At 35.1% G+C, this 16943-nt stretch overlaps 1 protein-coding gene and 1 long non-coding RNA gene across 3 annotated transcripts; one reads left to right on the plus strand and one right to left on the minus strand.

Annotated features, from left to right (window-relative positions):
• The first annotated feature begins 5272 nt into the window (after positions 1 to 5272).
• LOC121230244 (uncharacterized) lies at positions 5273 to 9613 on the plus strand. The gene is made up of 3 exons (XR_005928195.1): positions 5273 to 5458; positions 8278 to 8367; positions 9121 to 9613. It is a non-coding gene; the product is annotated as an uncharacterized lncRNA (long non-coding RNA).
• Positions 9614 to 10233: 620 nt separating this feature from the next.
• Positions 10234 to 16409, minus strand: LOC107962986 (wings apart-like protein 1). Of its 2 annotated transcripts, XM_016899592.2 has the most exons (14): positions 15656 to 16409; positions 14521 to 14620; positions 13695 to 14034; positions 13402 to 13514; positions 13128 to 13253; positions 12912 to 13005; positions 12662 to 12769; positions 12462 to 12576; positions 11948 to 12368; positions 11409 to 11674; positions 11145 to 11286; positions 10926 to 11023; positions 10767 to 10848; positions 10234 to 10592 (listed from the first exon to the last, which is right to left on the minus strand). In XM_016899592.2, the coding sequence occupies exons 1-14, from the start codon at positions 16183 to 16185 to the stop codon at positions 10509 to 10511; spliced, it is 2619 nt and encodes an 872-aa protein (XP_016755081.1). In that variant the 5' UTR covers positions 16186 to 16409; the 3' UTR covers positions 10234 to 10508. The 2 variants fall into 2 exon arrangements, with proteins under 2 accessions (XP_016755081.1, XP_016755080.1); XM_016899591.2 differs by having other exon boundaries at positions 11948 to 12576.
• Positions 16410 to 16943: the final 534 nt, after the last annotated feature.

Consider the following 16943-nt stretch of genomic DNA (forward strand, 5'->3'; position numbering starts at 1 on the left):
TTTAGGAAAAGTGTTAGTCTATTCCACTAACACCTCAGTAGTTGTTTAATTCCCTGTTTTCACATTCTTCTATCGAGCATGCGAACTGGTAGCTTGACAAGGTTTTCTTCAAAATCTGCATGAGGTAATGTAGTAGAACCAGGAACTGAGCCAATGTGTTTCTTGAGCTGAGGCACATGAAAAGTAGAGTGAATACTAGCATCAGCTGGTAAAGTCAGTTTGTATATGACCTTGCCACTCTTGGCTTCGACTGGATAGGATCCAAAATAGTGAGGAGATAATTTCTGGTTGCCCCGTTTCCTGATGGAGACTTGTCTGTAGGGTTGAAGTTTCTAATAGACCAAGTCACCTACTTGTAATTCCCTTCCAGAGCACCTCTTTTCAACCATCTATTTCATTCTCTCTTGTGCCCTCTTCAAATGGAATCACATCATGTTCCTAGCTGCTTCCCTCTGATGTAAACCATGGTCTACAGTTACAACTGGTTAGGATCCTGCCAATCAGGGTATACGGTAAAGAGGTTCTTAGCCATACAAGGCCTCATATGGAGTGATCTGTATGGCAATATGATAACTACTATTATACCACCATTCTGCTAGGGACAACCATAACACACAGCCAGAAGGCCTTTCCCCTGACATGCACTTTAAATACCCTTCTAAGCATATATTTAAGACCTTATTTTGGTCATCAGTTTGGGGGTTATAAGTAGTGGACAGATGAAGCTTAACCCCTAACTATTTGAATAAGGCTTGCCAAAATGAACTAATGAAGATCTTATCTCTATCAGAAATAATGTATTCAGGTACTCCATGAAGTTTGTAGATTTGGTCAAGGTACTATTGAGCCACAGTAAATGTGTCCCCCTATAGCTTCACCATGGAATAAATCAAAAAGCTTCTTCCTTAATTCGAGATTCTACCCCACTACTGCTTTTCCCTTTCTTCTTAAGATTTTTCCATCCCATGAGTACTTTGGGTGAAGTTAAGGCTTGTGCTGCAAGTTAAGACAGATCTGTTGCAATATAGGGTAAGTAAAGTAGGAATCAATGATTTGTCCCCATACCTCAGACCAAGAAATGATTCCAATGCATTGTAGCAGTTAGCCCTCAAGTGAATGGTCCCTTTTAGATAGTGCATTAGCTACTGTATTCTGTTCCCCTTTTCTGTAGGTGATTGTGTAATCATATCCAAGCATTTTGGCCTCCCATTTTTGCTGATAAAGTGTAATGACCTGCCTGCCAGAGAGGAATCGCAGACTTTGGTGGTCAGTTTTGATGTGAAAATGCCTGCCCACCAATTAGGGGTTCCATTTTTTAACAGCTAGCAAGACTACTAACGTCTCCTTATCATAGATGGACAAAGCTTGGTGTCTAATCCCTAAGCCTTTACTGAAATAAGCAATAAGTCTCCTCTTCTATTGTAGTACAGCTCCCAACCCCTAAGCACAGGCATCAGTCTCAACATAAAAATCTTCTTTGAAATCTGGCAGAATCAGTACTGATGCTTGAGTTACTGCGGCTTTGAGATGTTCAAAGGCTTCTTGTGCACTGTCAGACCACTACAGGGAACCTCTTTCTTTAACAAGGCTGTTAAGGGCTTGGCTAATACCCCATAGTGTCTTATAAATCTTTTGGAGTATCCAAATAGGCCCAAGAATCCCCTCAAGTCCTTTACTGAAGTAGGTGTGAGCCAATTAAGAACCCCTTCAACCTTTGTTGCTTCTATAGAGACTAACCCTCTAGATATTATGTGCCCCAAATACTCCACGAGTACTACCAAAAATACATTTTCCCTTCTTAGCATACAACTGATGATGCCTCAATATACTCAGAGCCTCCCTCAAATGTCTCAAATGTTCTGACCAGTTAGCAGAATACACCAAAATGTCAAAAAAAAAACACGGATTTCCTCAACAAATGTTTGAAAATACTATTCATTAGGGACTGAAAGCTGGAAGGTGCATTGGTCAAGCCAAATGGCATAACCAGAAACTCATAGTGACTTTCATGAGTCCTAAATGTTGTTTTATAGATGTCACTCTCCCACATTCTGATATGATGATAACCAGATCTCAGGTCTAGCTTTAAAAAATAAACAATTTGTCCCAATTGATAAGGAGTTTCTCAATCACTGGTATTGGAAATTTATCTTTTATAATCAGTTGGTTAAGCTGTATATAATCCAGACATAACCTCCAACTACCATCCTTCTTTTTCACCATAACAATTGGTGATGCAAAGGGACTATTACTGTCCCTCACTATCCCAGCTTGTAGCATATCCCTGAGAAGCCTTTCTATTTTATTCTTCTGAACAGCAGGATATTGATTGGGTCTGATCTTGATCACTTAAGATTCATCTTAAAGAGGTATTATGTGATATTGCATTCAAACAGGTGGTAATCCTGCAAGAAGTTGAAACACATCAGCAAACTCAACTAGGAGCAACTAAATATCCTGGTGTAAGGGCTGAGATAGCAAGGATAAGGCTGCTTGAGTTGTGGTGGCCAGTAACATAGGACTAGGACCTTGTCCTAACAGGCTAAAACACTTGGACAATTGAGTACCAAACAAAATTTGAAGACCGATAGGAAGAATTCCTTGAAGGGTACAAGTCTACACCAAATGCTCAAACTGCATGGTTAGAGAAGAAAAATTCCAAACAATGGACCCTAGGGATAGAAGCCATTGAATACCAAGAACTAAATCACAAGGTTAAGTGAATAATTTATACCCTTGTGCTTCCCAGGCCACTGATCGATAAACCCCTTGAGTTGCTAGTTGCACACCATTAGCAACCATCACTTTGAGCTTGCATGTAAGATCTACTTGTAATTGCAACTTTCTCACCAACCTGGAATCTAGAAAGTTGTGAGTATTACCAGAATCAACAAGAATAATAGCCTTCAGGTGACCAATCCGAGCTGACAACCTCATCGTATTATGACCTTGAGAGCCATTAAGGGCATGTAAGGACAACACTGGAGCTACCGAGTCAACTTCACATTCCATGGTTTCCAATTCTTAGGGAAATCTTGGAACTCTTCAGAAGAAGGACTGTTGAGCTCATTATTTTGCTCAATGGAAGCCTCAATCACCAGTTGACAAAGATGCGATTTAATAGATTTATGCCCTGGTGTATATTTGGATGCACATAAAAACATAAACCTTTTTTTTTCTTTTTTCATCCATTTCAGATTGGGAGATGGCCTTAATAGGTGTTTTGGAACTAGTAACCATGGAGTGATAATCCCCTGAGGTAAGGAAGTGCCCAGGGTTGTTGTATGCTTTCACAAGAGGAAACAAGGGCTTGGAGTAACTAGAGTTACCCACTATAGGAGTATTTTTCTTAGGACCATTGCTTACAATATCCTCCATTTGCAGAGCAATCGTTAACCCTTCTACTAAGGTTGTAGGTTTAAATAACCTCAAATATTATCCAATCTCAGATTTAAGATTGTGAAAAAAAAATGCTCAATGCATAACTTTCTGGTAAATGCAATTGGTTCAAGAGGCTTAAAAAGTTATCATAATAGTGCTCGATTATTTCAAAGCTACCATCTCATTTACGGGATCCAAAACCCTAGTAGATTTCAACCTTTTTTGTAGTGCCCGAGCATTCAACTCCCAAGTAAAATGATGAAGACCTCGATGCCATTATGCAAAGAAAAAATGCCAATCAAGGGCTCTGCCTTCCAGATTCAGCATTACCATCCGAACTTTAGCCTGATCTCCTACATTCTTAACCTCAAAAAGCTGTTCTAGTTTGGACCACCAGCTTCGAAAATTCTTTCCATCGAAGCGAGGACGTTGCGACTGAAACATTTTTCCCACAAAATCTACTATGTTGACTTGAGAATGAGTGCCCAAGTGCCCCACATCTGCTGCTGGTGACATAGCTAATCTATCCTCAGGTGGAAACCTTGGTGGAGTTGTGCCCAAAGTCCCTTGCCTCGATCTTGACCCATTCCATGAGCACTGGTAGATAATTGCCCAAAGTATTGCTCAAGGAATGAATGCAACTCAGTCCTAATTTCTCCCTGATTTCACCTTTGAACTTGTCACTAAAGTCCTTGAACCGGGCATCCAACTTGGCATCCAATTTGGCGTCCAGTTTGCTGTCAAGATGAGAAAATTCATGTTGCAGCAGACCTATTTCCTTTTGTAGGCGCATAGCGATTCCACTGTTGGCCATGAGAATCGTGTTGGCTTTGATACCTTTGATGAGGAAAGAATGTTCGAAGCAAACAAAATAAAGAAAGAAAGAAGAAACAGAGAGAAGAGAGGACAAGATTTCAGAGTGAAAATGTGCATCTTCATAACTGCCTCACCTATATCTAATTGGTCCATAAAAATGGTGAGTAACAGACAGAAATTAACAATTTGGTAGTAATAGAAATAAGCTCAAAATGCACCGCTTAACTTGTACGACTACTGCCCCAAAACTCACTGTTTTAAGTATTGATCTAATTCCCCCTTTCATTAAAATACTGAAATTCCAAAACACAGCGTTTTGCTACATGTACATAATTATTTAGGATTTTTCTATATATTTTTACCACTTTTTGACTTAATAATTATATTAATCTTGATTAATTGCTAATAAATTAAGTGAATTTTTCTTAAATGTTAATAATGGACATAAAATTATAAAATATACAAATTTGTGCTTTATTACATGATTTTTGTGCATAAATTTCATTATTTCCTGTCATTTATTAATATGTTGATTTTTTTCATGCAATAGGGCCATAGAGTTGATTCAATAAATTGATTATATTATAATGTGCATAGACATGAGCTATTTTCTCATGTATTGGACGACAACAACCATGCAAAATTGGATCATTTAATTATCATCTTAACCCAATAAAAAATGGTGATATATGTTGGATCAGTCTACAAGTTTACTGGGTCATGGAGCCGTCCAATCCAAGAGGAGACAAGCCCAATTCAGCAACCACACTTGGGTAGCCAAAAATAAACTTTGGGACAATTATTTAGAGGTCCCTACACTTGGTAGAATGTTTGAAATTGACACACAAGGTTTGCTTGAGAAACCGTCCAACCCTAGCTAAATAAAGCATGATCTTGTGCTCAAATCGAGCAACTAAATCACCCACCTTTCCACGCATCATGGCCGGCTATAGGAGGGAGAGAATCAAGAGAGATGTGATGCTATTTTTAGCAAAATCAGCCACCAACTTCACCTATAAATACTGCTCACCTTTCATCTTTTAAATCATCCATTAATCCATTCATTCATCAAGCATGTCTCATTCCTTCGTTCTCTCATTTCCCTTCTTTATTTCCACGCCAAGCCACTCTATTTTCCTTTCCATTCTTTAGCCAACAAAAGCCTTGTCAAGACCATCTCTTCTCCGGCCACCTTGAGAAACCCTTAGCAAAGGAGCAATGGGCAGATCGAAGAAACACCTTGGTCAGAAAGATCTAAAAGGTTACTGAATTGAATTAGAGTTTACTCTTTCCTCCTTGTTGTTTAATTTAAACATGTTTGCTAAGTGTTTATTGATCTTGCAATCAACAATGATAGCTTAATTTTTAGCTAGGATGATTATGTTAAGCCAACAATATTCATTTGATTCATGTTTAACGTGTTTGTGCCTCAGTCGATCATGTTTTCAATTAAAATCAAGATGTATTTCATTCATACGTGATTGGATGCATTTAGATTAGCTGAGCAATCCTAACCAAACGACAGCTAGTAGACGCATAATTGAAAAGTGTAATGCTCAATTTGGATCATTAAACCCGATTAAATTAGAGGTTCATAATATCTTTAGTTAGCTCTATTATCTTGCATAGTTTTTAGGTTTATGTTATTAAACTGTTTTAAACTTAATTGTCCCTGCTACCTTGCATAAATACTAAGAAACCCTTAGGTTAATATGATCAGTAAAATGCATGTTTCATTAAGTAAAATATCTGAGAGGACTTAATTTGGTTTCCAAACTCATGAAAGATTGACTTGCCATGGAAAGTTTTCCGAACACTGTTAAGCATGATGAAAATGAATTAAATTGATTAATATGATTATCCTAGCCTATTTATGTTATTGATTGTTGAAATTGTGTTTTTGTTGCTAAAATCCATTCATGCATTTAGATCATTTGCATTTAGATTTAATTGCATAAAGATCATCTTGCATCTAGATAATTTAATTTAATCATCCACCACTCAAAGTATTGTGTTTTAACCACTAAATTTTTAACTTATAATTTTACAAATAATCGATTAACATACACAGTCCCTGCGGAGACGATAACTCATTTTACTTATTTACTACTTGAACGATTGTGTACACTTGCACAAAAATACCGTTACATTACAATACTGAAATTAGCAGAATTACAAAAACAGCTAGTCGTTGTTACTAATTATTCCATATCATATTGAAAATTAGAAATATGCAAAGACAAAAATCTCAAGGCTTTACCCATTTCTAAAAGAAAATTTGAATTTAAAAAAGAAGAATTGAAGAGACGTTGACGGTGATCCTGATGCTCATGCCATTTTTATAAAAGGGATTCAAATTTTTGAAGCAATACAAGAGTATTAATAATTCAACAATTTCAAATGAGTAAAAATTCACTTTGGTAGAAGCTCAAAACTCTTTGAAAATTAAAACAAGAAAATAAACTTCAATAGAAGTCTAAACATGTTACTGAGTGATTAAATTTGCCTGGATGTGGAATAATTCTTATATGATAGATTTAAAAAAATTCTATCTAAAAATATCATAGATGTTTGAAAATATATTGTATGAGATTTAAAAAAATTATCAATAGATGTTTGAAAATATCTTGTGAGATCTTCAGAATCAAGGGAGATATGAAAGTCTCCCTAAGAGAGGTTTTGAGAACATCTCAAGGATGATTTGAGAGCACCCTTGAGAGAGGGTTTTAAAAACATTTCAAGGGAAATCTGATAATATCTTTATGAGAAATTAAAAGTACAAAATTTGCTTAACTAAAAATTTCATTATTCCAAAATTTTTCTCTAGAAAAAATTGATAAAAGCATTTTCATGAGAATAAAAATTACTCACTATCTTGAAAATTTTACATCAAAAGTTTCATTAAAAAATTCCTCAAACAATTGAAGCTTACTAAAAACATTATATCAATATACCTCAGAAGATATTCCTTAAGCAAGTCCAAAGCTTAATTCATTGTTAAGAAACTTCTTGTATGAATGAATTGTTAATATGTATTGAATGTCATGCAAGTCATGAATGTCGAATCGTGCAATCAAATATAATGAATACCTTGAGTATTGTAAAGACCTAATTTTCAGTGATACCAAAAATATGATTTTGGAATCTCATTTCTATAAATTGAATCCGAAAATATTAAATATTAATATTTACGCGTATAATATATTGTTACATCATATTTTGGTTAAGAAATTTCGTTGAATTAATAGTTAATTAATGATTAGGGACTAAATTGTAAAATTTCAATCGCTATAGATTTTTAATTGGTCAAATGCTTGGGGAATTAAATAGCAATTACCAAAGGACCAAAATGATAATTAAACCATTTTTATATAAGAGGTTGTGGATGATGATGATGAAATCCATTAAGAATGGTTAGTGGATGATTTAAGCTAATTAAGTCATGTTATGTTAATTAATTTAGTTTAATTAAACCTTAATCTAACTATATATACAAAGTTAGTGGAGAAAGATGTTATTCCCATCTTTCATCTTTGTCTTCTTGCCATCCCTTGAAAAAAAAACCTAAGAAAAGCTTTATAACATTCGACCATAATTTAGTAAGTAAATTCAAGCCTTTTTCTTATAATTTGAGATCATGGAAGCTTGATTTAGCTTAACCCATTTATCAATTTGTAAAACTGTTAAATTTTTTGAAAGTTGTCATTGTTGATTTCTTGAAGAATTAGACTTGAAATTGATCAATTTTAAGCTTGGTATATGAAAAGGACTTGATTGTATATTTAATTTAGCTTGATTGTTAGCTTTGTTACATTACGAACCAACTTGAATAAATGTAAAACTTGTTATGAAATTATGTTAGAAATAGAAATTATAAGGTCCCTAATAAGAATATATGAAATAATATTTTAATTCAAAGCTAGGAATTGGAAATTATAACTATCCTATGTTCAGGGACTAAATTGGATAAAATATAAAATTTTTGGGATATCGAGAAATCGAGTTCGTGTAGATTCATGCACATAATAGCATAGTAAGGAGATATTTGGTATTGATTGATGATATAAAATTATTTTTTAGATCAAGAATCGGGTCAAAGTGGGGTTGATCAGGGAAAAGCTAAAATTATGGATTAGCCCCTAAAGTATCCACTTAACATATTTTGATCAGGTAAATTCATTTGGGACTTACCATCCTATTTTATTTTATGTTTGAATTCATTTATATGCTAAATTTAAGTAGAACTTAGTGAATTTGACACATATGGTTTAAATTGGATTGAATGAAAAGTTACACGAATACTGGTTATTATGAGGTAGTACATCGTGCAAATGTAAATGTTGGTTGATTACTAGACTGATAAATGGAATACGTAATTATGCTTAGATATTGATAATGACATATGTATATGGAAATGATATTGTGTGAACTTAGTAAAAGGTTAGGATACGTATGACATGCTATTAGGGTTATATGTGGTTTGATAAGGGATTTTACATGTTAGTGTGAGATCTATTTTTGTTGCAGATTCCCATGTTATACATATCGTAGGTTTAGCCCAGATGGGTAACCTCAATATAATGTCAGCTGGTGTGAGCAACTTATTCCTGTGTATCTGAGTTCGTTTAATTATAGTTTCATTGGGCTATGTTCAAATAAACGGAAATGAAAATTTAAATGCAAATTGGATATGTGATGGTATATGTTGATATTTGATATGGGATAAGTATTGGATTGCCTTAATGTTATGTGAAGGTTGGTAACAATAGTTTTTTGGTTGAAAATATGTAATTTAAGTACCAAAATGAGCTAAGTAGCCAAAACTAGGGGCCACACCGCAAGCTTAGACTTTTTGCGTCACAATGTTCTCATTTCAAAGAGTGATGTCGTGACAAGCATATGCATGTCGCTGCCATGTGACAGACTAAGATGACCACGCCGCGATGAGGAAATGACAAAGTCGTGACATCAGTCCAGGAATTTTTAAAACTTTACAATTTGGTCCTAGTTCAAGTACGGACTAGTATAAGAGTATTCATAAGCTCGTGTAATTCCCAGAATTGATTGTATATCATATCATATCATATTATATGTATGTCTTGTTTGAATTTAAATGTATAACGACATGAATTGGATATTTATTTGATTGTCATTGCTTAAATAATTAGTATAACATTTTGTAGCTTAGACACGAGACACGACGATCGAGTAGGACAAGAAGTGTTACAAGTATCATGTGATTATTATTGTTCACTGTGATAAATAAGTTCTGCAGCCTTCTACATAACTATGGTTTTGAACAGACATTTTCTTCCTCTAGTTTTTCTATTGCAATCTTTAACTCTTTCCGAGGTATCTATACTAGCTTAGAAGCTTCCAAAAGTTTATATTCTTTCAATTGATTCATATATCAAACTCTTGTCCTACTCATCACTTAGAAACTTAAGAGTTTGTACCTTTCAAATAGTTCTCATCCATCTCCTACTGTCTCAGTTATCACTTAAAAGCCCTAGAAGTCGCTAAATTCTTATATAAATTTCTTATTGTTTTCATGGACATTTTTTTTTGTGGTCCAATAAATTGAAGGTGATTAATCTTAAATCCTAAATTTAAGTAATGTTAAACCTTCTGTGAATTCTTCATCTAAAGATTAATAAGTTTTTTTAAGATTTTTTCAAGTTAATAGCACCAAAATTTCCTGAATTATAACTCCCAATTAAAGGTGTTCATCCTAATTCCAAAGAAGATTTCAAATCCAATCCCTTCTCAAGTCAATTTGGCCCACCCAAAAAGTCCATTTCATTATTAAAAAATAAAAAAAGTTTAAATTTAAATTGATATTTTACATACTTTACATTTAAAGTTAAATTAATTTTTTTTTGGTTTATTTAATATGAATTCGGGCTGAGTCAAAGTGTAAAAGATATTTTTGTTATACAGAATTGTTTCTTTGAGTGCAAGTCATTTTTATTTAATTATACATAACTCTGTGGAAAAGGTTTCATATTGACATTCATTTTTACAAACACAAGGCCATGGAAAACTTCTCTTGATTATATTTTTCCCTTCCATGTACACTGAACCCTCGGCCTGCATCAAGGCGAGGCAATAGTACTACAAAGAATGATACTGTAAATAAAATGAAAAGGGAAAAAAATTGTGGGTAGAAACAAACAAATGGTTGATAACGAGGTCTGTGGGTCAGTTCGATTCAGTGTGTTGCCAACTCCGATCCTCGTCGGCACCGGCATTCAGTTATAACAAAACCCCTAATCTAAAAGACAAGGCTGTACAAAATATTTCATTAGTCCTCATGGTATCCTACATGATTCAATCACTTCACTCACGGCTTTATGAGTCTCTGAAGATATCATGTTTAATGTAAAATGAAATGCCTGCAAGATAATTTGAAAAAAATGGTTTAAAGATTATGTCCGAAGCTAACCCATGGCTTCATAACTCTAAAGGCCTAAATGCAGTTAATTGCTTTGCAGTCCATGAATTTGCGATAAACTCCCAATCTACTGCTTATATAGCTGCTAATTTTCAATTATTAAATGAACACATACCACGAATCTCTCCAACACAGGTACCAGAATCGACAGGCTGTGATTTGGGAGGCATTCAGCAATTGCATTTCGTGTGCTCTTACTGTCAGTGACAGTGAAAAATAAGTTTATTAAGAAAACAGGGAAGTGGGCATTGGGAAGGATATCAATGATACCAACCTTTCAGTGGAAAGAAAAGCAAGTAGTAGGGCTGCGTAGGCTTCTAAAATCATCTTCTCTGCTTCTTTCTCTTCCTGTAGCATAGCAGCCTCATCGTTCTGTATGATCAAATACAACAAAGATTTAAGCCATGTCAACGATGACAAATTCTTCAAGCACACTAGCATAAAAAGATAATGCTCCAAATCATGAAAAATGAGAAGAAAGAGGGGTCCTCACCCAAGAAAGAACTCCAGTACCATTGTCTTCTCCTTGGTTCGCAAGGAAGATGGCACATAGCAGAGGAATTACAGCCACGTGACTTCCCTCATTTAACCCTTCTGAATTCGGCAAAGAAACAGAAGCTGCTGCAAGCCGTGATCTACATAGAAGCATGACACGTAAATGTTATGTGCCTGTGACTAAGAGTATAAAAATGGCAGAAAAATGACCTCTATTCTGCTTTCTAAGCCACTGCACTGAATGCAAAGAAGGTAAATCAACCTGTTATGTTCATCCTTCTCTACTAGGTTAACAAGCAGACCCAGTATTGCCACAAGGAAATCCAACTCTGGATCAGTAAGAGGTCTGTCATTCTGGTTGTGAAGTTCAACACAAAGAGAATTGTCTTCCATTTCACTGATGCGAGGCATATATGAGCAGAATGAAGGGAAATGGCAAGCAATTAATCTAGACAAGGTCTCTAGGGCCCCCGAGGCAGCAATTTGCTTACAGCCGAGTGGGTTGTCATTTGTTAAATTCATCAAAACCTGCCAAGAAAAGACCCCCACTGTTAGATCAAATAAACCACCATTCTTAGAGAAACATGATAGTAAAAAGTCATACAAAGCAAAAACTGGTTTTTTGCTATCCATTAAATTGCATAGACCCATCAATTCAATCGATACCATTGAAGGACTCACAAAGCAGACTGAGCAGGACAGGTAATTTCTACGTTATTCTAATAAACTATAATAATGTGTTGAAACCAAAAAAAGCACTGCAAAGGTTGGATGATATGTGAACTGCATATTTAGGAATACCTTGACAGCAGCAAGAAGGCAGTCAGAAAGAAGGCTGGCATATTCTTCTTCACCATATTTAGAACTAGAAGCTGCACTAGAATAATTATATTCTTCACTGGTAGATTTTCTCAGACAAATTTCCTCACTAGTTGATTCCTTTTGGCTTATTGTATGACATTGATGCTCAATTTGGACTTCTCTATTTCTTGGCCCAAGTTTCCGATGCTTTTTAGTTTGGGATGTTTTTTTACTCCCAGAGACTAAGTCCCACTTTGACGGCACGAATTCCTCTTCATCAAAAGCAAAAGGATCCTGACTATCCTCTAAAACTTGCCATTTGTCATCTTTTGAACCAACAGGCCTCTCAGAAAGAATCCCTGACCAATTACTTGTTACAGGTATTTCATCATATGAATTTCCTAATTTCCCGCTGCATGAGCTGGCAAAGGAAGAACGGGTTCTCGTTTTTAGTAAACGACTATCATTCGTGGATGTATTCTCACTTTGAAAACTAGGTACGAGATGACCTAACCACTGAGTGGAGGGACCTGGCTCAATCTGAGATTTATTGAAACATTTTTCAGAGGACCACTCCATGCTTGAGGATTTTTCAGATGAACTGATGTAGATAATATCATGTCTATCCACTGCAAAATTAAAAAGAATCAATCAAGTCCAACGGCAGCTATTAGAATGATATATTTTATTCAAAAACATCAGACTGTCCGATACCTTTACAATCTGTGGTTAGAGCAAATTCATCAACACCACCCACGGCTTTAGAATTGCCACAAGCCTTTCCTATACTGGATGATCCACAAGAACTCTTACAATAAAGCCCTGGAAACAATGACATTGGAAAATCGAAATGTGATAAATCTTTCAAAAGAAGATAATGATAATAATTATTATTATAATAATTAGGATTATTATTAGTAGTAGTAATAATAATAATTTGGGGTAGTAATTGCAACATCAGTACCTGAGAGAATCTTGATTACACTTATAACAAGCTTTGTAAAAGATAGTCGAGGTCCATGTGAGTTAAATTTCCCTTTCATTTCTAGTAGATGACTCTACAATAAAAATAAAGAAAAACATTTAGACTCTTAACAGCTTAATAGAAGTGGCAGTTTAGTTACACAAGCTAGGCATAAGAAGCATAGAAGAAAATAACTGTAAATCACAACTTCAGTACCTGATTTTCACTACTGAGGAATGCAGCATTTTCCATGATTTTCAAACATTTTGAAAGCAGCACCAGGCTCTGCACATCCTTTCTATCTTCGGTAAGAGGAGAAGATAAACTCTGTTCCACCCAACCCTGCACAGAAGTTAATGCATTATATGTCACCAATGAATGGCTTTATGTAAATGCAAGAGGTTTTCCCAAAATTTAAAGCAGTATTTCTTAATATCCTTCACTTGAAATGCAAAAGAACAGAAACCAGATCTAACATACAAGCTCACACCTCCATAACAGAATGGCACTCCATGGCCACTTCAAAGACCGCATCAAGTCCTCCAAGCTCTCGTAGTTTCTCCTTGAAATCGCCCCCAGTTTTTCTTACAGTACCAGTTGCATCTGAATAAACAATACCAGTGCAAAAAACATAAAAGAAATTAGCAGTGTAAAAAATTACCAGAGTATGCATTCTTTATATACATATGTAGCTCTGTTTAGGTCTATATTGAGCTCCTATTACATTTCAAGCAACACAATCTATAAATAAATACTAATAAGTCTTAGATATCCATTACATACCTTCAATAGAAATTCTAGACAAACAAGCTTTCTCCAATGTCAACAAAGCTATCCATTTTGGGCTTAACTCTGGCCTTCTTACATCACTATCATCCCCGCATCTTGAGTTCATTTCCTTGCAACTAACAAGGATCTCCTCAACTTTAGAGATAATAGCAGCAGAGCTTGAATCCAACGCCTTAGTTGTATCCCGTGCGACATTGGCATCCTTGCGTAATGCCAAAAGCTTAAAGCCCAGTTTCTCTGTTTTGTTTTCTTTAGCAGTGGGGATAATTGGCTTTAAAATTTTCATTAGAAATCGAATGCAACAAGGTGACTCCAGGAGCTGGTCATCTTGACCCTGACACAATAAATTCATAAGAACCTTGATGAATATTGCAATTAACATGTTCAAAACATTTGATTCAACTATATGCAAATACTGGTATTGGGGACCAAAAAGCATAAAAGCTAGGCATATAAGCATGGATCTCTTGACATTTGAATTTCTAAAATAAAGAATAAAAATCAACTGAAGATAAAAGGTGAAACCAAACATGGGCAGAACAGATTAACATTCACCTTTAATTGTAACTAGTTAGACTGTAGCAGCACATGCAAGACTGCAGTAGGAGACACACATTTAGTCATTTACAAAGACTCTATGTGCAGAACTAATTGAACTAAAAAGTATTGGTTTTGTCATTGTCAACTTTTACTTTAGTCCTGGATCAACACCTTCTCACAAGAACCCCATGTGTGCATAAAATCCTCAACTATTGAGCAGAAATTATGTATAGATTTATAAATAGACAATAAATGCAACTTCAACTGCTGAAAAACGTACATCATTGGTAAACACGTAAAAAAGGGCCACAGCAGCAAGGTTGCTTGGGATGTCATCAAAGTTGAGCCCCATTATAGCATCAATTATTGTTTTTTCCATCCTGAAAAGAACATGTTTGCAAAGCCAGTGTAAGGACAACAAAGAGCGTCACAGTAATTCTTCCTTCCAGAAGACAATAGGATATTCATGCGTATGTTTGGTCTAAAAGGAAAACCACTCCATCTTTATCTTCACATTCTTTTAGAGTGAAACAAGCACTGAACCAGTAAATGAAGATTGAATAAGCTGAAAAAAATCAATTGACAATCCCTAAAAAGAGACAATAGACGATTAACAAATTACACGGCTGCAGGAAATGGCACCTATACTTTTTATACCATACATAATGTCTTACCAAGTTGTTTTCATGAGTCAAGTTACTCCAACTCAGCTAACAGTTACTCAAGAATCAAATAAAATTAAGGATGTTATGGTCTTTAATTTATTTTTACCTATTTTAAAAAAACTATCCACTCCTAGAAAATCTACCTATTTAGCTTTCTACTTTTCAAAACAGACAAAGAAAAAACTGACGAAGTAATTGAACCACATTCTAGTAAGGAAAAAAAATATAACAGAATGTAACAGTCCTTAATACTACTGGAAACACAAACTAACCACCAAAGGAATTCTTTAAATTAATAACAAAATCAAATTCTATCCATAAACTATCAAAAACATCAATAACTTACGCAATCCCCAAAAGGGAATGCAAGACCGCCAACCCTTTACAATTTCTAATAAACTACGTTTTCATCCAAGACCCAAATCTTTGATACATTTATCTTTCCTTTAACTCTATCGGAAAGCCAAATATAGTTGAATAGTCTATAGACTCCCAGAAGGGAATTCAAAATTTCAAATATGCTTAACGTCCCTAAAATTACTAATCCATATTATCCCCCATGTCTAAAACAAAAGGCCAAAAAGAAGCAAAATGCACCTTAATCCGTTTGAATCAACAAAGTTATTTCATAACCAAATTTAAATTAAAATTTCAAAATTCCACCCTAAATTAACACTACCCAGATGCCAATATCAACAGATTTCAACGAAAGAACCTAAAAACCAAAAACCATCAAGAATTTCAACATACCCATGAGTTCTCAACAGTCTCCTCTGTTGGGCAGTGGCGCAAATCGAAAGCAGAGACAAAAGACTCGCTCTTCTGATCCTCACTGGCTGGCCTTTCTTTAACCCATCAAGCGCGAAATTAACCTCGTCAACGTGCTCCATCATTTCCCCGAATTCTTGAGCCTCCATCAGACTCGAAGTCGGCGAAATCCACGGCATAGAAGAATACCCTACCTCGTTCTTGCTCTGGTTTTGCTTCTGTTTCTTGGATCTTCTAACATCACCGTTTCTTGGATCTTCGAATTCGAAACATCTTTGGGTTGGTTTAACGGGCGCTTTTATTTGGTTCTTGTAGTCGTCGTCGATGAATTCTTGAGAGGACGGCCATAAGGAAGAGGATTCCTGGGTGGTAGTGAAAGGGAAATCGTAGATGTCCTGAGACGGCAACGTTTCTTGGGACAAGGGAGGGGAGTCGGAGACGTCGTCGTCTAGGGAGTCGGAGAATGTCCTGGTTAAACCACGGTTACGGCGACCGTAGGTTCGGACGATCATTGTTCGGAGTCTAGATTTCTTTAAGGTGGCGGCGTTTAACCTGGATATGGCATTGAGAAGAAAGATAAGGGTATTTTGGGCAAAAAAGAAAACAAAAATCGAGATTTTGAAATGAAACGAAGCTCTCCCTTTCTCTTTCTGTCTCTCTCTCTTTCTTGGACGGTGGAGCTGAGAGAAAAAGAAAAGAAAGGTTTTAGGACAAATTAGAAGAGAGAAATCTGGGTCCGGTTGGGATTTTGATTTGGGTCCGGTTTGGTCCTGAAATGAGAGGAAATTACCTAGGGCCGACGCTAATAGGAGTGGATGGGCCGTGACACCAAATATATTGAATTTTTCTTTAATATTTATATTAAATATAAAAATAATTTATCCATTTCAAAAATTAATTTAATGAAGTATAAATTAGAAAAATAAACCCTTGAGGGTCAAACAACCTCCCAATAAAAACCAATAAATATAGCAATTAAAAAAATTACATCCAATTGAGCTTTCAATTATAAAAAGATATTCTTTTATTAACAAAAATTATTAGTAATTGATTTGATTATAATGAAAAATTGACATGTAGTAAAGTATATTAAAAGTGACATGTCATGTAAAATATAAAATATAAAATCTTAATAAATAATACTAAAAAAGTTCACATTTAAAGAACAATTTAGTATATTTTTAAGTTTTAGTTTTCTGTAATTTTGATTTTGATTTCTTTTACAACTTCTAAGTTTTTTTTTCTTGAATATTGTAAAAAAGTTTAATTA

This window comes from Gossypium hirsutum, chromosome A06 (genome assembly GCF_007990345.1).
Source record: "Gossypium hirsutum isolate 1008001.06 chromosome A06, Gossypium_hirsutum_v2.1, whole genome shotgun sequence".
Classification (NCBI taxonomy): Eukaryota; Viridiplantae; Streptophyta; class Magnoliopsida; order Malvales; family Malvaceae; genus Gossypium; species Gossypium hirsutum.